The 24172-nt window shown below is 43.7% G+C and overlaps 1 protein-coding gene across 1 annotated transcript in view; it reads right to left on the bottom strand.

The window, feature by feature from the left end:
- Positions 1–14278, bottom strand: part of Znf599 (zinc finger protein 599) — a 49657-nt gene extending 35379 nt beyond the window's left edge. Inside the window, 4 exon segments of the mRNA XM_012949056.2 lie at positions 5091–5229; positions 7039–7113; positions 7116–7164; positions 14144–14278. Coding sequence (XP_012804510.2) covers positions 5091–5229; positions 7039–7113; positions 7116–7164; positions 14144–14278 — 398 coding nt within the window.
- Between the last annotated feature and the right edge of the window lie 9894 nt (positions 14279–24172).

Raw genomic sequence — 24172 nt, 5'->3', positions numbered from 1 at the left:
GAGCAAAAGCACATGGTCAGGATCATGGCATGTGCAGTGTGAAGGAGTGAGCCCCTGACCCTGGAGATCAGAACAGACTTGCTAAACAGAACAGATCCTCAGTAGGTAACATCTAGATGAACTGAAGTAGAAAACAGGTACACAGAACTAGGTATTAGGAACAAAATTAAGGATCTATATGAAAATAGGTTAGTAATATAATGTTAATTTTTTCTGTAAGCAGAAAGAGACAAAGAATGGGCACTTAAGGACCTCGATATATGTGTCACTTTGTGCACCTGGCTCTATGTGGGTACTGGGGAGTCAAACTAGGGTTCTTGGGCTTACAGGATGCACTAACTGCTGACCCAGCTCTCTCGTCCTGTTGTTAATTTTCTATATATTTATCTGTAAGTTCAAAACACCAGATAAGACCCCAGAAGAGTTCCTTGGACACTGAAAAGCCAAAGCATAACCACAATGCCTTGGTGGAAACAGAATGGCAGTCCTAACACAGTGCAAGGTATATCTCACAAGTCTCAGGACGTGCAGGTAGAGGATAGGGTTCAAGGTTATCCTTGCCTACATATCAAGTTTAAAGCCATCCTTGGATATATCAGATCCTGCTAAAAATATATCGAGAAAAACAGTAAAATGACACAAACATAAATGTGTGTGTGTGTGTGCATGTATGTATGTATATATATACATACACACACACATACACATACACACACATTTATATATGTATATATATACATATATATATGTTGGGAGCTGCAGGTACTCTTTGACTGTGGGAAAAGAAGCTGGTCTTAAGAACTTCAGGCACAGAGCCCTTATCGTACAGCCTTGGTAAAGCAGACTTCAGACACAGAGGCATTAACGGCCTTGGTGGAACAGACTTCAGACATAAATGCATTGTTTTGAGAAAGTTTCATTTTCTGTATATAAGCCTGTGCCTGCCTGAATTAACTTGAGCCTTGATTTGAACTTGTCTTGGCTCCATTCCTTGTGTTCTTGTCTCAGGAACATTCCCACTCCCTCCTCGGGGTCTGCTTAGACTCTAATGCCACAGGCCGGCAAATATATATACATATTCAAACACAAAGAAACATGCACACACTCTCACACACATTTTAATATAACCTTAAATGTAAATGGTCTAAACTCTCCAATGAAAACATGCAGATTATCTTATTGGCTTAAAAAAATGAGATGGGCCAGGCATGGTGCACATATGTTTAATCCCAGCACTTGGGAGGCAGAGGCAGGAAGATCACCATCAGTTTGATGCTATCCTGAGACTACATAGTGAATTCCAGATCAGCTTGGGCTACAGCGAAACCCTACCTCAAAAAAACAAACAAAAAATTAGATGAGGGTCGGGAGGCAGAGGTAGGAGGATCGCTGTGAGTTCGAGGCCATCCTGAGACTCCATAGTGAATTCCAGGTCAGCCTGGGCTACAGTGAGACCCTACCTCAGAAAACCAAAAAAAAAAAAAAAATTAGATGAGGGGCTGGGAGATGACTCAGTAGTTAAGGTGCTTGCTTGTAAAGCTGTGAGCCTGGATTTATTACTCCAAACCTATGTAAACTTGGGTACAAAAGGTGATACATGGGCTAGAGAGATGGCTTAGTCATAAAGGTCCTTGCCTGCAAAACTTAAGGACCTATGTTTAATTCTGAAGTACCCTTCTAAGCCAGAAGCACAAGGCAGTGCATGTGTCTGGAGTTTGTTTGCAGTGGCTAGAGGCCATGGCGTGCCCATTCCCTGTATCTACCTTCCTCTTTCTCTGCCTCTCTCAGATAAATAAATAAGATATTTTTTATACATCATACATGTATCTGGTGTTCCCTTGCAGTAGAAATACACTCTGGCGCACCCATGTATGTGTGCATGTATGCCCAGGCACACACACAAATACACGCAAGCATGTATGTGAAAATAAATAAACAAAGCCTTAAGCATATCTTCCACAAAAAGAGAAATTATTATTTGTTGTCTTGAAGAAATATACTTCACTGGTTAAAAAAAAAAATACATGGCTAGAGAAATGGCTTAGTGGTTAAGGAATTTGCCTGCAAAACCAAAGGATCCCAGCTGTATTCTCCAGGACCCATATAAGCCAGATGCCAAGGGGGTGCATGCATCTGATATTTGTTTACAGTGGCTGGAAGCTCTGGTGTACCTGTTCTCTCCCTCTCTTTCCCCCTCCTTCTATCTCTCAAATAAATAAATACATATTAAAAAAATTTTTTAAAACATACAACCTGAAAGTAAGTAAATGGAAAACGATATTTAAATCAATTAGAAGCCAAAATCAAAAAGGAGTTGATAAACATATCTGAAAAAGTAAAATTCAAGCCAAAATTTATCATTAAAGACTAAGGGCCATCACTGCATATTAACAAAAGGAAGAGCCCTCCATGAAAATACAATTGTGAATACACATACAGTGAATGTAGTTGCAGCTCAAATCATAAGAAAAACAGTACTGGGGCTGGAGAGATGGCTTAGCAGTTAAGGTGTTTTGCCTGTAAAGCCTAAGGACCCAGATTCAATTGTCCAGGTCCCACATAAGGCAGAGGCACAAGGTGGCACATACGCCTGAAGTTCGTATGCAGTGGCTAGAGGCCCTAGCGTGCCCATTCTCAGTCACTCTCTATCTCTCTCTCCCTCTCTCTGTCTCTAATAAATAAATAAAAATAAATCTTAAAAAAATTGTCAAGGCCAGGCATGGTGGTGCACACCTTTAATCCCAGCACTCGGGAGACAGAGGTAGGAGGATCACCTTGAATTCAAGGCCACCCTGAGACTACAGAGTGAATTCCAGGTCAGCCTGGGCTAGACTTAGACCCTACCTTGAAAAAAAACAACAAAAATAACTGGCAAGAAAAACAGTACTGAACATAACAGGGGCAGCTAAGTCTGGATACAATGTTGGGTGACTTCAATACCCTACTCTTATCCCAACAAGCCAGACAAGAGACTGTACCATAGATCAAAGTAACAAACATCTAGAGAGTATTCTATCCAACATCTACAGACCACATACTCTTCTGTCTCATGGAACATTCTCGGGAATAGATCAGCGAGATAGCTCTTTAAAAAAACAAACAAGATTGACAAACTGAACAAAAGTAACAACACACAAAATGATTAATGGAATTCAAAGAGTTATTACAGAATACTTTGAAAAAGTACCTTCCAATAAATTGGATAACCTAGAAGAAATAGAAAAATTACAAGTCATGCAAGACTATATAAACAACATCTTCTGCATAATGAGCAATGAAACAAAAGCAGTCAGATAGCCACTCTTTTTAGAAAATATTTCATTTTTAGAGAGAGAGAAAAAACAGAGGGAGAAAGAATGGGCACACCAGGGCCTTCAGGCACTGCAAACAAACTCCAGATTCATGTACCACCTTGTGCATCTAGAAAAAGCCACTCTTAATATACAACTAGATACTTTTACCTCACATTCCTACTTCATTTTTTCTTCCTGTTGTCCCCCATCCCTATCTTCTCAATGAATGGACGACTGAGATGAATTGACAGTTCTCAAAAGATGAAGTATAAGTGGCCATTAAATACAAGAGAAGATGTTCAACATTACTAGTCACGAGGTAAGTGCAAATTAAAGCCACACAGATTCCATCTCACCCTAGTCAGAATGGCAATTATTAAGAAAACAATAAATTCAGGGATGGAAGCAGAGAAAAGAGAACCCTTATACACTGCTGGTGGGAGTCAGTCAAACCGCTATTAAAATCAACATGGAAGTTACTCAAGACTAAAAATAGCTGAGCATGGCGGTGCACGCCTTTAATCCCAGCACTCAGGAGGTAGAGGTAGGCGGGGTCACCGTGAGTTTGATGCCAGCCTGAGACTACATAGTGAATTCCAGGTTAGCCTGGGCTAGAGAGTGAGACCCTACCTTGAAAAACAAAAACAATACCTGAAAACAAACTAAAAACAGACCTACCATATGACCTATCTATATCTGTTTACCCAGATGACTCTTAAATCAGCATATGAGAGAGAGACTTGTACATCAATGCTGATTACAGAACTATTCACAATAGATGAGCTAGAATCCTCACAGGTGTCCAGCAAGAGAGGAAGCGGTAAGAAATTAAGACACTTCTACACCATCAAATTTTACTTAGCCATAAAGACCAAAGTCATATTGCTTGCAGGAAAATGGATGCAACTCTGATAAATACTGAATGTTTACTCTCATTTGTACCTCCTAGTATTTACATAGAGGAAGAGACAGATAGAGAGAGAGAAAGAGAGAGAGAGAGATATTGGTAGGGAGGGAGGGAGAGAGAGAAAGAGGGAGAGAGAGAGAGAGAGAGAGAGAGAGAGAGAGAGAGAGAGAGAGAGTGATGAAAGCAAAACTGAACTGTCCAGGGGTTAGAGAGGGGAGAGAAAGAGGAAAGTAGGAGACATGGTCAAAGTACATTATATATCAGTATAACAATAACTTATGAAACTCAGTATTATGAGTATTAAACACACCCTTATAAAAAGGAGAAAGGGCACTATTGGGGGAGAAGAAAGGGATTCAACAAAGAAGTGTACCAAAGAGGGTAAATGGTGAATATGAACAAAGCACACAATATATATGTATAAAATCTCAATAAGGGCTGGAGAGATGGCTTAGCGATCAAGGTGCATGCCTGTTAAGCCTAAAGACCCAGGTTCGATTCTCCAGATCCCACATAAGCCAGATGCACAAGGGGGTGCACACGCCTGGAGTTCGTTTACAGTGGCTGGAGGCCCTGGCACACCCATTCTCTGTCTCTCAAATAAATAAGTAAAACAGAGACAGACATCACAGAGTACTTGCTATGGAATTCTGTTTGTATTCCATAAACTAAAGTATTGAGCTGTTGTGATGGCACACAGGACAATAGGTGGGTAAATGGCAAATAAGTTATAGCCAAAACCTTTCTCATACCCAATATTCCACCTTCTAACCCAAGTAAGGACAGAATGCTAAAGAGATGGGAAATCATGCCATCACAGTTCAGAGAACTCCATGACCACTTGAGATCCCAGGAAGGCCACAAAAGAAGCTGCACGTTGGATCTCAAACACAGTGACTCCTTGTGCCCCAGGGCCAGCTCTCAGTCACCTACCTGCACAGGTGCCTTGGGAGAAGACTCTCTTCACTGCCCATGCTCCTTGCTCATGCTTCAGGAGGTGGATCATCTCTGGCTCAGGAACATGATGTCCTGGTATAAAAAGTGAATGAAGTCGTATTTACAGAAAGAACAGAGGAAAAGCTTCATATTTACAAGACTGCATACCTTTAACACACTGACACACAGGAAAACTCAGAAAAGACATGTTCCACCTGGGCTGTTCTACTAATCAAGTCAGTAGGATTCCATCTCCTGGTAACAGAACTTCCTGGCAATGCCTGATTCCAATACCAGAAAAAAGTGAAAGGACTGAGCACTGGCACATCTCAAAGCTCCCATGTAAGTATGGTGCCCAGAAATGACTGGCACTCGCAGGTGCAATCAACTCATGAATGGCATCTCTGGAGAGATGTCTCAGCCGGGCATGTGAGCTACACCACACCCATTCTGAAGAAACAGCTATTAATGCAGGTGGGGAGGCTAGAAATGGACACAGAGCTTCTGCTGTAGTTGGTCCACATAATCCTACACCACAACAGAGGCACGGGCCCAGTGACCTGGGCCAAAACAGACACCGAGCAAAGACTTCCTGATACAGCCACACGCCTGTATGGAGCTTAGTGACAGGGTCATGGCAAAGGTACATCAGGACTCTCTTACTCAGGCACTCTGCCTGCGCTGGTCCCCTAGCTTGGAATGCCATTGCCAGGACACATGCTTCCAATCATCATAGAACAACACTGTGTTCACTTTCCTGATGACTGAGCTTCTGAAAGAGACTGAGGACGCAGCATGGTAGAGCTCTGTCCAAGGTAATTACCTGGATGTGAGGGAGAAGGGAGAACTTGGCCTATTCAAGATAAAATGGTCATAAGGTAGAATAACTCTGTAAAACAAACACTGCTGCAGCACTTGCTACATTCCTGGTTCTATTCTAAACACATTGTAGATATTAATTAACTCATTTTATAGTTATTTCTAAAAAGTTAAAGTAAAAACAATATTGGCATGATGGATGGTGGGATATTATGCAGTGGCTAAAGGCACGTGCTTGCAAAGCCCACCTCCCAGGTTTAATTCCTCAGTACACACATAAGGCCAAATGCACAATGTGGCACATGCATCTGGAATTCATTTGCAGTGGCAAGAGGCCCTAGCACATTCATGGTATCTCTCTCATGCAAATAAATGATAAACTTAAAAAACAAAAACCCAAAATAATGACATTCAGTGTCCACAAGTTCACGCTTCCCAGTCATGGGAATCTGAGGCTATTTCTCTGGCTGAGGGTACGATTTCCCAACAGTTATAGAATTGTGGAATGCTAAGCACTGAGCTAAGACTTAGCATACAACAGACAGGAACGAGAAAGGAAGAAAACAGTTTTGTTAGATACCCATTAATGCCATTTGATTATGTTTCTAGTCCTCTGGAATCACCTTGGAAGAGTAAGATACAGACCTTGGGAAATAAAGGTCAACTGAGGAAGGCAGGGCAAAGAAGCCTGTTAGCTATGACAGTGCTAAGTAGAATGACACCACTATCACTGAGGACAAACATATTCTCGTCACAAATACGAGTCATGCTCTTGGAGAACCCTGATAGGGGCAGTCCTGCTAACTGGGCTGTGAAGACATCTGACTTAACTATGCTAAGCCAGTTACCTTCGCTCCTGGGGGGACCTGAAATAAGGATGCCTGGTTGTTGAAAAGTGTTGAGAAGGACTATGTTTCTTATATAGCAATCCCTTCTACAGACACAGGGGAAGCAAGCAAGAGGGACATCAGATCACAGTTAAGATGAGGCTGTAGGAAGAGGGACTGTACCCTCAAGTAGCAATGCCTACAGAATGAAGATGGCTTCAGGTACCCTACCTAGAAGAGAAATGAGGGGCCTTACCCAGTGAGAGCAGAAGGCTGCAGGTCTCCAGCATAACCTCTCAGTACAACATTCTCTGAGACAGATCTAGATGCCCCATTCCTCCCCGGTGAAGGTCATGGCCACATCTTCAAATGACACCAAAGTCTGGAACATTAAAGATACATAGTGGCATGATTGTGCAGCTAAATATGAGATTAGAGCTGGTTACTTGGTTACTAGCAAGAGTTTGGAGACGGCCTGGAAACATGGCTCAGCCACTAAGAGTGTTTCCCACAGAGGCTGAAAGTGCCTTAGCTTAATTCCTTAGCACCCACATAAGTAGCTGGGCATGATGACATACATCCGTAACCCCAGTGCTATGGGTAGCAGAGAGTGGGGAATACCTGGGGCTTGCAAAGACACCAAACTCCAAAACCAGTGAGAGATTGCCTAAAGGAACCATGTGGTAGGGGGATACCTAAAGTTCTCCTCTGGCCTCTACTGTGTGCATATGTCTGCATGTGCATACACACACATGCATATGGCATGCACACAACACATACACATGAAGAAAGAAGAGCCTCAAGTCTGAACCACTGACTATTTCACAAGAATCTTCCACGGTGCTGAGCAGATGGTGTCTTTGCAGAATACAAAGGTGAGGAAGAAAAGCTTCCTCTGTGGGAAACCACTGGGGAATGACAAGACAATGATGATCTCATGCGGACTGTAAGGAACAGTAAGTGACCTAGGACGGGGAAGAGGGAAGAGGGGTGGCTATGACTCAATAGCTCAGCAATGGTGACAGCAGCAGCTGAGCCTTGGTCTGTGCTGCCTTCTTCCCACAGCCGTTCACATGTTCAATTACCTAAAACCCTCCGGGCCTCTTAGGCCACTGTGCCAGATGTGTTGACACTGGGGGCAGGAACCTCAATTTCTACATCAATAGAACAGTTCTACTTCGGCAGACTTTTGTGGGAATTAAAGAGATGATGTTCACAAACCATTTCTGTAGTGCATGCCATGTCAGAGATAGATTTGCATGTTTAAGAGTTTTATAAATCATCTTAAAGCCCATGAGGTTAAAAGCCACCACCACCCATCCTCTGAATGCTAATCAGCAACTGAGGCTGAGAATCAAGTCACAGGTGCTGTATGCCTAAGAGCAAGAGGCAAGATTTGAGGCCAAGTCTCCCTGATCCAGGGTCTATGGATATAATCCTCTCCCGGTCAACACAGTGAATCAATCAACAGTAACATGCTCAAGAACATCTGCAGTAATTTTTTACATTGAAAAGTATTTCAGAGCTGCGCATGGTGGCACACACCTTTAATCCAAAACTTGGGAGGCAGAGGTAGGAGGATCACCAAGAGTTTGAGGCCACCCTGAGACTACATAGTGAAATTCAGGTCAGCCTGAAGTAGAGTGAGACCCTACGTCGGGAAGAAAAAAAACAAAAAAGCATTTCAGGGCTAGAGAGATGGGTCAGTGGTTAAGGTGCTTGACTGTAAAGCCTAACCACCTTGGTTTGATTCCCTAGTACTCATGTAAAGTCAGATACAGAAGATGATGCATGCATCTGGAGTATGTTTGCAATGGCTCGAAACCCTCCAGACCGTATTTTCTCTCTCCTTGAAAATAAATAAATACTACAAAGCATTTCAAGTCAGGCATGGTGGTGCATGCAGAGTTAGGAGGACTGCCATGAGTTTGAGACCACCTTGAGACTACATAGTGACTTCCAGGTCAGCCTGGGCTAGAGTGAAAGCCTACCTCGAAAAACAAACAAAATTACTTTAGACACTTCTGAAAATATTTGCTGCTGCAAATGAACTCCAGATGCATGGTTCCTCTTGTGCACATGTGTGACATTGTGTGTTTGCATCACTGTGTGTCTGGCTATGTGGGACCTGGAGATTCAAACATGGCTTATTAGGCTTTGCAGCCCTGAAATCTTCATTTTAAAAATTATTTATTTTCAAGTGGGGCAGAGGGGAAAGAGTAGTTGTACCAGGGGTTGTAGGCACTGGAAATACACTCCAGATGCATGCGCTCCCTTTGTGCAGCTGGCTTTATATGGGTACTGGGAAATGGAACCCAGGTTTTAGGATTTGCAGGCAAGAAAGAGCCTTATCCTCTGAGCCATGTCTCCAGCCCATTATCTCCATTGTTACAAATGAAATCCTGAATGTCAGAAAGTAAAATAGATCTTCAAGAAATAGAGCCAGAGTTCATAACAGAACTGGGATTTGGTCAAGTCTATGAGACTCAGCATCCAGTGGTAGGTAAGAGGATCACCTTATGCCAAGTGCAAAAAGGCTAATCTCAAAAAGTGATTTTCTGGGGCTGGAGAGATAGCTCAGCTGTGGATCTCTCTTTACCCCCCACCCCTCTCTCAAATAAACATATAAAAATTAAAATAAAATATTTTAAAGTGATTTTCTGGGGCTGGAGAGATGGCTTAGTAGTTAAGGAACTTACCTGCAAGCCTAAGGACCTCGGTTTGCTTACCCAGTACCCACGTAAGCCAGATGCACAAGGTGGCACATGCATGTGTGTGGAGTTTGTTTGCAGTGGCCGGAGGCCCTGGCATGCCCATTCTCCCATTCTCTCTCTCTATCTCTGTCTCAAATAGATAGATAGATAAATAAATAAATAGAAAATATAAAAAACTGATTTTCTGCTGGGGCTGGCAGTGCATTCCCACAATCTCAGTACCCAAAGGGAAGAGACAGGAGGACCCCAAGACTGAGGCCAGTCTAGATGATAGAGTGAGAGGATACTTATTCCCTCAGGCTTCTTGACTACCTCAAGTCACAGGAAGAGATTAAAGGGGTCACTCCTGAAAGAGACACTGACCATTCTCTGGAAGACTAGTTAGTCATTTTGCTTGACTAGTCTCTGGAAGACTAGTTATTCACTCTGTTTGACTAGTCTGTGGGAAACCAATACTTTTCCAAATCAAACAACCAAATGAGAATTGCCAATTGTATAAATATATGGTGATTTTGGTACACTTTTCTGTTTTAATATTTTATTAATTCATATTTAAGAGCAAGAATGGACATGCCAGGCATGCCACTGACAATGAACGCTAGACACATGTGTTACCTTGTGCATCTGGTTTTACATTGCCCCTGGGGAATGGAACCTGGGTCCTTAGACTTTGCAGGCAAGTGCCTTAACTACTAAGCCATTTCTCCAGCTCTAGACTTTTCTCAGTTCAGTCAAATTAAGTTGTGCTTACTTGTAGAATGTCTCTGCTGTGTGGAGTAAAGGTGTGGTGGTTTGAATATGACAGTTTGCATGGGTGGCCTCATAGACACAGTCATTTTTGGTTAAACTTCTTACTTGAGCCCCTATCAGGCAGATCGCTGCTACAAGGCTGTGTGTCACTGGGGATGGATCTTGGAGTCCAGCCTGAAGGTGAATTGGGGGCACATTTGAGTCCAGCCATACTAGGTGTGATCAGAGCAGTGTGAACTCTGGCTATTCATGCTTGCTGGTGTTGCTTTTCTCTCTCTGCAATGCTGACATGTGGCAAGCAAAGTGCATTAGGTTGAAAAGGACAAAGTAATGAACTTTTATGTTTTGGTTTTAGGTTTTTGAGTCAGGGTGATGTATGTAGCTCCTGGTTCTTACTATGCAGAGTAGGCTGGTATTGAAATCACTGCAATCCTCCTGCCTCAGCCCCACTGGTACTAGGATTATAAGCATAGCCATCGAATCTAGTTTTGAGTTTTAAGGAGAATTTCCTTTATGTCTATTTCATTTTGTATAGCAAGTACATATTTACTCACCATGTATTTGTTTTTTTTTTAAAATTTTTTTAAATTAATTATTTATTTATTTGAGAGCGACAGACACAGAGAGAAAGACAGTTAGAGGGAGAGAGAGAGAATGGGCGCGCCAGGGCTTCCAGCCTCTGCAAACGAACTCCAGACGCGTGCGCCCCCTTATGCATCTGGCTAACGTGGGACCTGGGGAACCGAGCCTCGAACCAGTGTATTTAGGCTTCACAGGCAAGCGCTTAACCGCTAAGCCATCTCTCCAGCCCTCACCATGTATTTGTAAAGTACTCTTGACATTCAGTTTTCAAACTTAAAATCAAGATTGGATTTCCTTCACGATATTTCATCCATCTTGCAAATATATACTGAGTATCTACTTTGGTGCATGAGTTTGTATGACTCCTCAAGAAGAAAGACATAAAATGGTCCTGTGGGTAAATGAAGAAAAACTTGCAATTTTTTTTGTAGATATAAATGGATGGATATATCTATCTCTATCTATCTCTATATCTATCTCTAAATCTATATCTAAATATATCTCTATATCTATACCTATATCTATATCTAAATCTAAATCTATCTCTGTCTCTACCTATACCTATACCTATACCTATACCTATACCTATACCTATACCTATACCTATACCTATACCTATATCTATATCTATATCTATATCTATATCTATATCTATATCTATATCTATATCTATATGGAGAGAGAGAGCACACCAAGGTCTCCAGCCACTGAAAAAGGACACTTAGATGCATGCGCCACCTTGTGCATCTGGCTTACATGGGTCCAGGGAAATCAAATCTGGGTCCTTTGGCTTTGCAGGCAAGTGCCTTAACTGCTAAGCCATCTCTCCTGCCCCAAACTCCCAATTTTTGTCAAGCAGATAACACGGGCCAGTGGGCACATGCCACCTTGGTGCCCCCTGTGGACCTCCATGGGCTAGGTGCACCTCCCCCTCCTGCCTGCTTGGCCACGAGGCCTGGTGGAGCCTCAAAAAAAATTATAAATTATTTGTAACTAATTTACTTATAACAGTTGTTGAAAGTCTGTTATAACAGCCATATAATCATGAAATTTGAACACTGGCTTTTTTCTTTTATTTATTTGAGAGAAAGGTAGGGAGAGAGAGAGAGGAAGAGGCAGGTAGAGAAAATGGGCACTGCTAAGGCCTTCAGCCACTGCAAAGAAACTCCAGACACAAATGCCACCTTGTCCATATGGTTTACGTGGGTCCTGGGGAATAGAACCTGGGTCCTTTGGCTTTGCAGGCAAATGCCTTAAGTGCTAAGCAATCTCTTCAGCCATAACTTTCTACTTTTGAGCATCCTCATGAAGATCATAGATAAGATGATAAACTATGCTAACCCCTGTCCCTAGTTGACCTGGGTTAGGACATGCATTAATGAAGACAGTTCATGTGTTCTATGGAATAGATTTCTAGTTTACACACACTCGGAATGATATATCTTACAGGAATGTGCTGACTGGAGTCTGAGGCCTTTCTGAAGCAGTGTGAGATGAACTGATTCTGAAAAATCTTTTTCTGAGGATGATTTCTTGCTGTGTTTTGTGAACAGCGCTTCAACAGTAAGCCTTGTACTTCAGAGTATGTGCAAAAGTAAAGGACAGAACAGTGAGGAAGCCATGACACCTTCACACACATTTGACCCTTCTGAACATGACATGTAAGCTGACCAGGAAAAGTGTGTGGCAGCTAACTGAGAGGACATCTGCTTACCACCTCACACTGACCATCCTGGAGTGAGCATGAGTCAGGGAGTAAGATAAATATCATCAGACCCACTTAATTCATCTCATTCAGAGACAAAAATTGTTCAAAGCAATGACTGGCTCAATTCAGATGATTACAAACCTATGATCTTATGCTTCCCTTGTAGTTAAGACGATGCGATTTTGATAAGTTCTCTCTCAAAGTGGAAATAATTGAACATTCTATTAAAAATGAGCATATTAACCAGGCAGGGTGGCACAGACCTTTAATCTCAGCACTTGGGAGGCAGAGGTAGGCGGATTGTTATGAGTTCAAGGCCAACCTGAGACTACAAAGTGAATTCCAAGTCAGCTTGAGCTAGAGTGAGACTCTTCCTTGAAAAACCAAAAAGAAAAAAACTGAGCATATGAGTGTTGGAAACTTCACACATGAAATTTTTTCTTCCTCCTTTGACATTATGTTCCATCATTTTTTTTTTTTTGCTAATGGATAAGTATTTAATAAAATTAAGGTGTTTTTTCTGGGGTTCTTTGAGGTATGGTCTCGCTGTAGCCCAGGATGACCTGGAATTCACTATGTTGTCTCAGGCTAGCCTCAAACTCTCAGCGATCCTCCTACCCTGCCTCCGAGTGCTGAAATTAAAGGCATGCACCACCACACCTGGCAAGTTTATCTATGTTTTTAACCTTTTGATGGAAAAGACAGCAGGACTCTCTGCCTCTCTTTCCTCACACATGTGACAAACTTTCCTGTACTACCTGAACATGGACCCAGTCTCATTTCCAGCTTCCTAGTTCCTTGATGTCTCCAAGGTCTTCAAGGCTGCTCACAGAGATGAATGTGCACGCAGGCATGGAGGTCTGGGAGAGGGCCACCCTCTCATCCCCTTAAACCAGGCTGTGGGTCTGTGCCCCTCATAGGAGCCTCCTTCATGACCACACACAACTTTCCACTCTGCTGCCTCTTCTTGCTGGACTCAGGTCTTTGCAGTTGAATTAGGCCAGCTTCATCCATGCCCAGGATCCTGCCCAGGCCTATGTACAGATTACTTAGGGCCCAAAGAGATTGTCTATAAGTGTCCTGGTGTAGTTTTCAGGGGTCACTGACTCTTGCGTAGCTGAACCATGATTGAGGCCCTCTGAAGGGATGGAAGGTTGACCTCTGCTCTTTACTAACTGCAGAAGTGCTCCGTGTGGCTCTTCCCTCTGCTTTAACCTCGAGTCCCTGGAATTGAGGACTCCCAGTTTGCAGGCAGGGCGCCAAATTCCTGATCAGAGTGGTAAGGGTGTGCCAGCTTGACATCCTGCTCAGGTAGGAACAGGAGAGGTAGGGTCCAGTATAGGCTGAGGTGGGCTCTTTGTCATTCTGAGTTTCTGGCATGGAGGCCTTTGTCTTCCCCTTCCTGAGCCAAGCTGGTAGATGAAATGTGTGACCATTTAGAGAACCAGTGGCAGGTCAGCCTCAGGTAACATCAGGTCACATTGGCACAAGGCACATCCAGTTCTTGTAGGCGGCATTGTTGAAAGTGCGCACATGTGTGTGTATCTGTGCTCCTGTTTCCGTATGTGTGCCTGTGTGTGGAGGCCCAAGGACAACCTTGCCTGTACTTTCACCCATGATGCCATCCACCATTTTTGAAACAAAGCTATCCATAGCTTGGAGCTCTCCAACGGGCCTAAGACTGGTAAACCATTGAGTCCCAAGGATTTGCCAATTTGCTGAGTCAGAGGCACTCTGCGCATGCCTGGGCTGTGTGTCTGCAAGGAGGGGATTGGAGGAGGGGTGTTGGGAGGAGCTGCGCATGTGCACAGGGTTCTTGCTCCTCCTTATAAGGCAGTGGTGCGCGGGCTTGGGCACTCGCGAGGCTGCGCTCCTGCGGGAACGGCTGTTGGGTAGCCTCCCGTGCTGGGGTCCCTCAGGAGAAGTGGGACCAAGGAGCAAGACAGTCGGGGGTCTCCTCGCAGGTGAGCCCCTCCCCCAGCAGGTGGCGCCCTGCGCTGTGGCCTTCTTCCCGCACAGCTCCGGCTCCTTGGGCTGAGCGCTCGGGTTCAGGCATCCGCATCCCGGCGCCTCGACGAAGGCAGATGGCCGAGTCGTCCTCCTCACTGTGCGGGAGTGGGGGCTGGTTCCACGGCTGGACCCAGTCCTGGGAATGGACAACCCGGCACCGCTTTAGAAGCGAAGGCTGAACCATGGTTTGTTGTTAGAGCCGGAGCATGCAGCTCAAGGGTGGTGCGATTACAGGCTGCAAGAGCAGATGGGGCACTGCCCGGCTTCCTGGTGAAGGTGTGGAGAAATAATTCATATTTACTTGGCCTGGGGAGATGCCTTAGTGGTTAAAGCACTTGACTGTGAACCCTGAGAACCCATGTTCTACTCTGCAGATCCCACGTTAGCCGTTAGCCAGACGCACAAAGTTGAGGAAAGCCCAAGGTCGCACATGCCCACTAGGTGGTGCAAACCTCTGGAGTTTGATTTCAGTGGCTGAGGCCCTAGCAGGCCAATTCTCTCTCTCTAAAAAAAATAAGTTATATTAACCCCAACAAATATGGGGAAATGAATGTTAGTCTGTGTATCTTCTATCACATAGCTTGTAAAATAAGGGAAACTGAAGGAGCTACAAGAGCAAATACTGGGCCCATAGGTGGGATGCGGTGGAAATGTGCAACATGATGTGTATCCCGTGATGAAATAGAACAACGCCGTCGTAGAGCAGGGCTCGCTTAATGTTGCCCCATGTAGGCTAATATTCAGCTGAGCACTTGTTCCCGTAGGAGTAACAATAGTTATGGTAGTGGATGAAGTAGGTTCCTGTGTCTACATCTTAAACCTATAGTGCATGTGTGGTGGGCTAATGCAGTAAACTCTAAGAATCCAATTTAGCAATATAGAATCCAATATTGCTCACACTATTGCCATGTTACCAAATGGTCCTGTTTCTCCTGAATGTGTAAGGATATGGGAAATAATTCCAATTCTAGGTACAATAAGAGTAGGTACTTTTGGGTTATCAGAAAATAAAATAGATGTTATTATAAAATTGAGGCTTCTGGGACTGGAGAGATGGCTTAGCAGTGAAGGTGCTTTCCTGCAAAGCTTACTGACCAGGGTTGGATTCCCCAGTACCTACATAAAGTCAAATGTATAAAGTGGTACATGCATCTGGAGTTCATTTGCATCAGCTAGAGACCCTGACCCATGAATCCCAGCATTCAGGAGGCTGAGTAAGGAAGTAGAAGAATTGCTGTGAGTTTAAGGCCGTCATGAGGCATGAATTTCAGGTTAGCCAGAGTTAGAGCAAGACCCTACCTTGAAGAAAAAAAACAACAACAAAAATTGTGGCTCCTCCTGCAGCAGAGTCCCAGGATGTAGTGTGTAGATTTCGGTCAGGTAAGTAGAGTGATATTTGCAGGATAAACACAAATGATGGCAGTAGTAAGGCAGGTGTAATTAAAATGCATCAGGGTTTATATTAATAATAAAATTGATAGCACCTAAAATTGAAGACCCTCTAGCATGGTGGAAAGAAAACATGGCCAGATCAGCTGATGCACCTGCATGGGCTAGCTTTCTGGCTAAAGGAGGATAGACAGTCATCCTGTTCCAGTTCTGGCTTCAACCATAGATGATGCCAGAAGATGGAAAGACGGTGGTAGAAGTTAGAAGATTAGGTTATTTACTCAGGAAAATGTTATAGACCAAATAGTTTCCAAAGCCACCAATAATTATTGACTTCACTATAAAGAAACTTATGGGGACTGGAGAGGTAGCTCAGTATTTAAGGCACGTGCCTACAAAACCTGGTTTGATTCCCCAGTACCCACATAAGCAAGATGCACACAGTGGTGCATATGTCTAGAATTCACTTGCAGTGGCTAGCAGTCCGGGCATGCTCATATTCTCCCTCCCACTGTCTCTTTTTCTCTCTACTTGAAAATAAGTAAGTAAAAATAAACTTAACGGGCTGGAGAGATGACTTAGTGGTTAAGCGCTTGCCTGTGAAGCCTAAGGTCCCTGGTTCAAGGTTCAATCCCCCAGGACTCACATAAGTCAGATGTACAAGGTGGCACATGCATCTGTAGTTTGTCTGCAGTGGATGGAGGCCCTGGGGTGCCCATTCTCTCTCTCTCTCTCAAATAAATAAATAAATATAATTATCACAAAAGCATGTGAGTTATGATTTACATTGTAGATTTAATTATTTCATGATAAAGTTTTTGGCTTTCCCAGTTCAGCTTGAACTAATAGACAAGGCTGAATCCACTATGTCAGCTCATGCATCACTACCTGTAGATAAAGTAGTGGTTTGTTGAGAATAATCAGTGGGTAAATATAGGTAAATTGGCCAAGGAACATAAAACGATAGATCTATCTAAGACAGAGATGAAAACCCTCTGCATACCACAGTCCTGAGCTGAATATTAATAACGAATTGCAAACTCAAGGAAGCAGTTTCATCCTGCCGGGCCTTCTGCCTGGAAGAAATAGACTGAAGTCAATTGAATAGACCTTTTAGCTATTGCCTAATGTTTCCTGGGATTGGATCCCATCAATCCATTGAGGATTTAGCTTAATTAAAGTTTTGTGTTCATTAGGTAGAGGTAAATTTTTTCACTCTTCACAGCAGAAGCACTTATTACTTTTTTATTAGAGTTTGGAGGCTTTCAGTCTAATTAACCTGAACTTGTCGTTGACGGTGTATACGAGGAGATGGCTGGCAAAACAACAGCTTGGTGTGAGATAGATACTGCTTACGGTTTTGTGTGTCATTGCAGTGTCATACTGTTACAGGATGGAGTAAAGTTACGGGTGTGGAGTCAGCTGTATACAGAAATATAAGGTTTTTTTTTTTAAATTTTTATTTATTTATTTGAGAGCAACAGACACAGAGAGAAAGACAGATAGAGGAAGAGAGAGAATGGGCGCGCCAGGGCTTCCAGCCTCTGCAAACGAACTCCAGACGCGTGCGCCCCCTTGTGCATCTGGCTAACGTGGGACCTGGGGAACCGAGCCTCGAACCGGGGTCCTTAGGCTTCACAGGCAAGCGCTTAACCGCTAAGCCATCTCTCCAGCCCCAGAAATATAAGTTTAATAGAGCTAGAAAGGCTAAAAGTATGGGTGTTAAATGTTATTTTTAGTTATTTATTTGGATACTTATTCACGTTGGTATAAATGCTATAATCCATAAATGATAATAAAATTGATAATGGATATTACAATGTCCAATTTATTTCATGTCTGCCTTTGATGAGATGGGTTTCTTGAAGAGCAAAAAGATGGATCCTGTTTCTGATCAAGTCTGTTTTGTAACTTTGGTTGGGCAATGAGACCATTTATATTCAGACTTACCATTGAAAAGCATGAGTAAACACAAGAGCAGTGGTTGAGCAAAGAAAAAGTAAGAAAATACTAAGTTACACAAAAGTGTCAACATGTTCGGGATTCACTTGCGCTTTTTAAAAAATATATTTTGCTGGCACTTGGGAGCCAGGGGTAGGAACATTGTCATGAGTTAAGGCCATCCTGAGAGTACATAGTGAATTCCAGGTCAGCTTGGGCTAGAGTGAGACTTTACTTCAAATAAACCGTGTGCGTGTGTGTAGGTAAATAATTTTATTTATTTGAGAGAGGTAAAGAGACAGAGTGTGAGTGTGGACCAGGGCTTCCTGCCAGTGCAAACAAAATCCAGATGCATGTGTCATTTTAAAAAAAAAATGTATTTATTTATTTGTTTTGCTTGTTTGTTTATTTACTTAGGAGAGGACAGAGAGAGGAAGAGTTGGATAGAGAGAATGGGCATGCCAGGGCCTCTAGCCATTGCAAACGAACTCAGACACATGCGCCACCTTGTGCATCTGGCTTACTTGGGTGCTAGGGAATCAAATCCCAGATCCTTAGTCTTTGCAGGCAAGTGCCGTCATTGCTAAGTCATCTCTCCAGCCTTCATGAGCCATTTTGTACATCTGGCTCTTCCTGGATACTGGGCCATCAGGCTTTGCAAGCAAGCACCTTTAACTGCTGAGCTATCTTCCCAGTCCCCCCCCCCTCTTTTTTTCTCAAAAATGGCTTAAATGGTGGGCTTATGCTTCCCTGGGTCCTGGTTCCTCAAGTCCCAGTTCCCCTGCACTGAGTCCTGGTTCCCCTGTGCTGGTGGATGCAAGCATGCAGCGAGGCAACAAGAGCCAAGGAGATGAACCACCCCTTGCCCCCTTGCACGTCAGCCAGGGCCCAGGCGAGACCACAGAGGAATTGGCAAGCTGAGCAAGAGTGCTGCTTCATTGGTGAGCCTGTCAGTCAGTGCCAGGGTGATGGGGACAGAGCCTGCAGAGAACACACTAAAACAGACTTACAGCACACCACCACAGCTCAGGGCATCTGCAGAAGGGGCAGCAGAATGATTGCACAAGCCACAAAGTTGGAGGGACTATCCAGAGGCACTGCCTCCCCCACTTACAACGACTGTTGCTCTCACATCTCATAACCTACAACCCCAGGGGGTTACCAGCAATCCCACTGAGGAGGGCCTTCAGAGGAATGGGGTCAGGGAGGAGGTCAATGATGGTACTGACACATAATGTGTTCATACAAAGTTTCCACTTAAAACAAAAAAGCTGGGTGTAGTGGCACATGCCTTTAATACCAGCAATTTTGAGGCTGAGGTAGGAGGATCATTATGAGGTCAAGGTCACCCTGAGACTACATTGTGATTCCAGGTCAGCCTGGGCTAGAGTGAAACCGTAACTCAAAAAACAAAAGAAGCCGGGCGTGGTGGCGCACGCCTTTAATCCCAGCACTTGGGAGGCAGAGGTAGGAGGATCGCCATGAGTTCGAGGCCACCCTGAGACTACAGAGTTAATTCCAGGTCAGCCTGGACCAGAGTGAGACCCTACCTTGAAAAACCAAAAAAAAAGAAAGAAAGAAAGAAAGAAAAGAAAAGGTTTAGGGCTGGAGAGATGGTTTAGTGGTTAAGGTGCTTGTCTGTGAAGTCTAAGGACCCATGTTCAACTCTCCAGATCCCACATAAGCCAGACACACAGAGGTGAGGCAAGTGCAAGGTCACACATGCTCACTAGGTGGCAAAAGTGTCTGGAGTTTGATTCAGTGGCTGAGGCCCTGGCATACCAATTCTTTCTCTCTCTCTGTCTCTCTACAAAATGGCTTAATGAATTTTCTATGTTGCATCATAACATTCTTTATTTTTTATTTCATTGCTTTGAGAGAGGCTCTTTCTGTGTATACCTGAGTAGTTTCAAAGTTTTGGCCTTGAACTCCAAATCCTCCTGCCTTAGCCACCTGCACACTGGGATTACAGATATGCACCATCAGGTCCAGACTTGAAACACTCTATCCTTGTTAATGTAACATCTCTCTAGGTCTCACAGACGTTATTGGACATAAGCCAGTAGAAGGAATTATCATTAAGTATACAAGAGGATTCTGGGCAGATGGAGTAGACACCCAGTTGGGAGATTTCCGTTGTCTTGATGTTCGTGTCAGTACAGTTTCAGGAACATCTTAGGGCAAATGAGAATGCTCGCTCTCATCCTGACCCCGTCATCATTCTAGTGCAACTGATTGGATTGAAACTCCAGTTTGCTTTAGTTGCATCTTCCTATTTTTTAATAGAGCCAGGATTTTACTTTTTTTTTTTTTTTTGAGGTAGGGTGTTGCTCTAGTCTGGGCTGATCTGGAGTTCACTATGTAGTCTTCGAGTAGCCCCAGACTCACAGCAATCCTCCTTTCTCTGTCTCCTGAGCCCTGGAATGAAAGGTGTGTGCCACCATGGACAGCTAGAGCCAGGATTCTTTTAGATTCCCTTTGGCTTTTGCAAGGCAATGAAGGCTTTCTCATTTGTTAACTAGAAAGACCCCAGCAGGGCTGGAAAGATCACTTAGTGGTTAAGCCACTTGCCTGCACAGCCAAAGGACCTCAGTTCAATTCCCCAGGACCCATGTCAGTTAGATGCACAAGGTGGCACATGCATCTGGTGTTCGTTTGCAGTGGCTGGAAGCCCTGGTGTGTCCATTCTCTCTCCCCCTCTCTCAAATAAATAAATAAAAATATAAATATATAAAAAAAGAAAGACCGCCGGGCGTGGTGGCACACACCTTTAATCCCAGCACTCGGGAGGCAGAGATAGGAGGATCGCCATGAGTTCAAGGGCACCCTGAGACTACATAGTGAATTCCAGGTCAGCCTGAGCTAGAGTGAGACCCTACTTTAGAAAACCAAAACCAAAAACAAACCAGAAAGACCACAGCAAATCCTATGTAATCTTTGCTGATTTTTTCTGTGTAGATCTACATTCTCAGAAGTCTGCTCCATCAAGTGAGGAATCCAAAAGAGGATTGGTCAGCTCTTGGAATTTTAAGCCATGGCTAATGTGAGTTGGAATTGTCTCCTGAAACAACCATTTATTAATTACATTGTATGAATATTGCTCTCTCTCCTTTTCCTTTTTCTTTTTTCTTTTCTTTTCTTTCTTTTTTTGAGGCAAGCTCAACAGACTGGACTTCTTTCATGAGAGAGCTAGCGCCAGGGAGAGAATTGGCGCAGCCACTGTAATCACACTCGAGACGCCTGTGTCACCTTGTGCGCATGTGCCGCCTTTTGTGCTTGTGCACCTTGTGTGTGTGGCTTATGTGGGATCTTGAGATTGAACATGGGTCCTTGGGCTTCATAGGCAAGCGCCTTAACTGCTGAGCTATCTCTCCAACCCATATATTTCTCTCTTATTCTTAAGTTCCATACCCGAGTCAGGTCAGCGTGGAAAGCGGTTGTTGTGAAACTTAACACTTCTGTGTGAACATGAACTATCTGTAAACAAATGATGTGAACAAATGGTCTCTGAGTTGGGAAATCACTAACAGGCCAGTGCATGATTTCTATAAGTACAGCTTGCTGAGGGAATGGGTGTCACTGTGCATTTTTACAGAGACATGAGTGACACAGGGAGCTGTCCCACTGAAACCCCACCACCTTGATTCTGTGCATCTATTTTTTTTTTTTGAGGTAGGGTTTCACTGTAGTCCAGGGCGACCTGGAACTCACTTTGTAGTCCCAGGCTTGCCTCAAACTCACAGTGATCCTCCTATCCTCTGCCTCCCCAGTGCTGTGATTAAAGTTGTATGCCACCATGCCCAGCTTGTGTGTGCATCTTGCATCTATAGGTAGCAAGAACAGGTGGAGTGGTGCACAAGCAGGGAGGTAACAGTGATTAGTGATATCACTAGGAGAGAATTAAAACATTTAATTTATTTGCAAGCAGATAGAGAGAGGGAAAGAATGGGTGTGTGAAGACCCGCCACCTGCTGCAAATGGACGCCAGATACAAGTGCCTCTTTGTGCATCTGGGTTTAAGTGAATACTGGAGAATCAAACCTGGGTCCCTAGGCTTTGAAGACAAGCACCTTAACTGATAAGCCATCTCTCCAGCCCACTGGGAGATACAGTTTTTAGAGTAATCCTGTGTTTGTTTCTGAGAGGCAGTGTTAAGTCTCTATGTAAGTTATACCACAGTTTTGGTAGCAGTTTTGTTTATGTTCTTGTTTCTGTTGTAGGCCAGTGTCTCCGGTCATCATAGCAGCTCCTGCCCAAGAATGGTAAAAATTTTGTCAAACCCAGAAAACCAGTTTTTTCCTTTACCTAGATTTCCCTTTTTCTCCAAACTGCATTCCCAAATCAGTCCCACTTGGCATTCAGTAGCTCCTGCTCCCTAATCTTCTGACAGAGTACTCAAGGAAGAAAAGTACATTTCTGGGGTTGGAGAGGTGGTGTAGTGGTTAAAGCACTTGTTTGTGAACCCTAAGGACCCAGATTTGTTTCCCTAGACCCACATAAGCCACAGGCACAAGGTAGCGCATGCATGTGGAGTTCATTTGCAATGGCTGGAGGCTCTGGCACGCCCATTCTCTCCCTTTCCCTGCTTCTCTCTCTCTCTCTCTGTCTCTCTCTCAAATACGAAAAAAGAAAAAAGCCAGGCATGGTGGCACATGCCTTTAATCTCAGCACTCAGGAGGCAGAGGTAGGAGGATGGCTGAGATTTGAGGCCACCCTCAAATGTAGTGAATTCAGGTCAGCCTGGGATAGACTAAGACCGTACCTCAAACACACACACACACACACACACACACACACACACACACACACACACAGGGCTGGAAGGATGGCTTAGCAGTTAAGGCATTTGCCTGCTAAGCCAAAGGACCCAGGTTCAATACCCCAGGACCCACGTAAGCCAGATGCACAAGTAGGTGCACGTGTCTGGAGTTCATTTGCAGTGGCTAGAGGCCCTGTTGTACCCATTCTCTCTTGCTCTCTCTCTCTCTCCCTCTTTCTTGGTCAAATAAATTATATATATATATATGTATATATACATATATATAAAGAAGCTGGGCATGGTGGCACAGCACTCGGGAGGCAGAGGTAGGAGGATCACTATGAGTTCAAGGCCACCCTGAGACTACATAGTGAATTCTAGGTCAGCCTGGGCTAGAGGGAAACCTTACCTTGAAAAACAAACCACATTTCTGCAGAATAAAGAGGAGATTTTTTTTAAACCACAGCTGACTTTGCAAGGTGGAGTGCCTTAACTGCTTAGCTATCTCTCCAACCCATATATTTCTCTCTTATTCTTAAGTTCCATACCCGAGTCAGGTCAGCATGAAAAGTGGTTGTTGTGAAACTTAACACTTCTGTGTGAAAGGGCACATAGTACGTGACAAGCTTTTATTTTTTATATAAAATGGATTAATTTCCTCAGCTAAGGTTGGTATGTTATTTTATGATGTTTTATTTTGAGATTACAATGGGACATAAAAACCATAGAGATCTTCAGTCTTGCCAGGAAATGAGTGAGGCATGAATATTACTCAGAAAACTACATGGGCTGGGAATGTGGCTGAGTTGGTAATGTTTGCATAGCATCCCCTCAGGTCTGGGTTTGATTCCAGTACCAAGTAAACATGGCTGTTGGTGCACACTTGTAACCCTAGCACTCAGGAGGTGGAGACAGGAAGATTAGAAGATCAAGGCCATCTGCAGCAACATAGCAACTTGTAGGCCAGCCTGGGGTACATGAGACCTTGTTTGAAAAACATAAAGTAAATGGAAGGGGGAAGGGAAGGAAAACTGAATGAAGAAAGAAAGAAAATGATAGGAGACATGAAGGAAACTAAATGATTGACAGCTACTTAGCAAAGAACCTTAGGTCCTACACATTCTGAACAAAAAAATAGTATTGTTAGGGTGTGCATCTCAGGAATTCTTTCCATTTAAATGGATAGAAAATCCAACAATGTGTGTTATTCTGGGCTGCCATCGTACTGCCTAGTGTTCCTCGTGTAAGGATAGTGTGAGTGAGCAGGAGGTGTCTCTGAGAGCCTGGAGGCGATCGCTACTCATCACGCTGTCTTCTTTGTAAGCCCGTCCCTACTTCAGTCACCTCTAGTTCTGCTCACTACTGCTCCATGACTTGCTGGGCCCTTTTCCATGTTTTCTTCCTCCATCTCAACATTTTCCTTAAATTTCACCATTAATATTTCGATGTGTCCTTTAGCAGCTGGTGACATTCAAGGATGTGGCTATATATTTCTCTGAAGAGGAGTGGGAATGTCTAAACCCGAAGCAGAGGCGTT

This window comes from Jaculus jaculus, chromosome 7 (genome assembly GCF_020740685.1).
Source record: "Jaculus jaculus isolate mJacJac1 chromosome 7, mJacJac1.mat.Y.cur, whole genome shotgun sequence".
NCBI lineage: Eukaryota > Metazoa > Chordata > Mammalia > Rodentia > Dipodidae > Jaculus > Jaculus jaculus.
The sequence above is the reverse complement of the archived record's forward strand: the minus strand, read 5'-3'. Positions and strand labels throughout refer to the sequence as shown.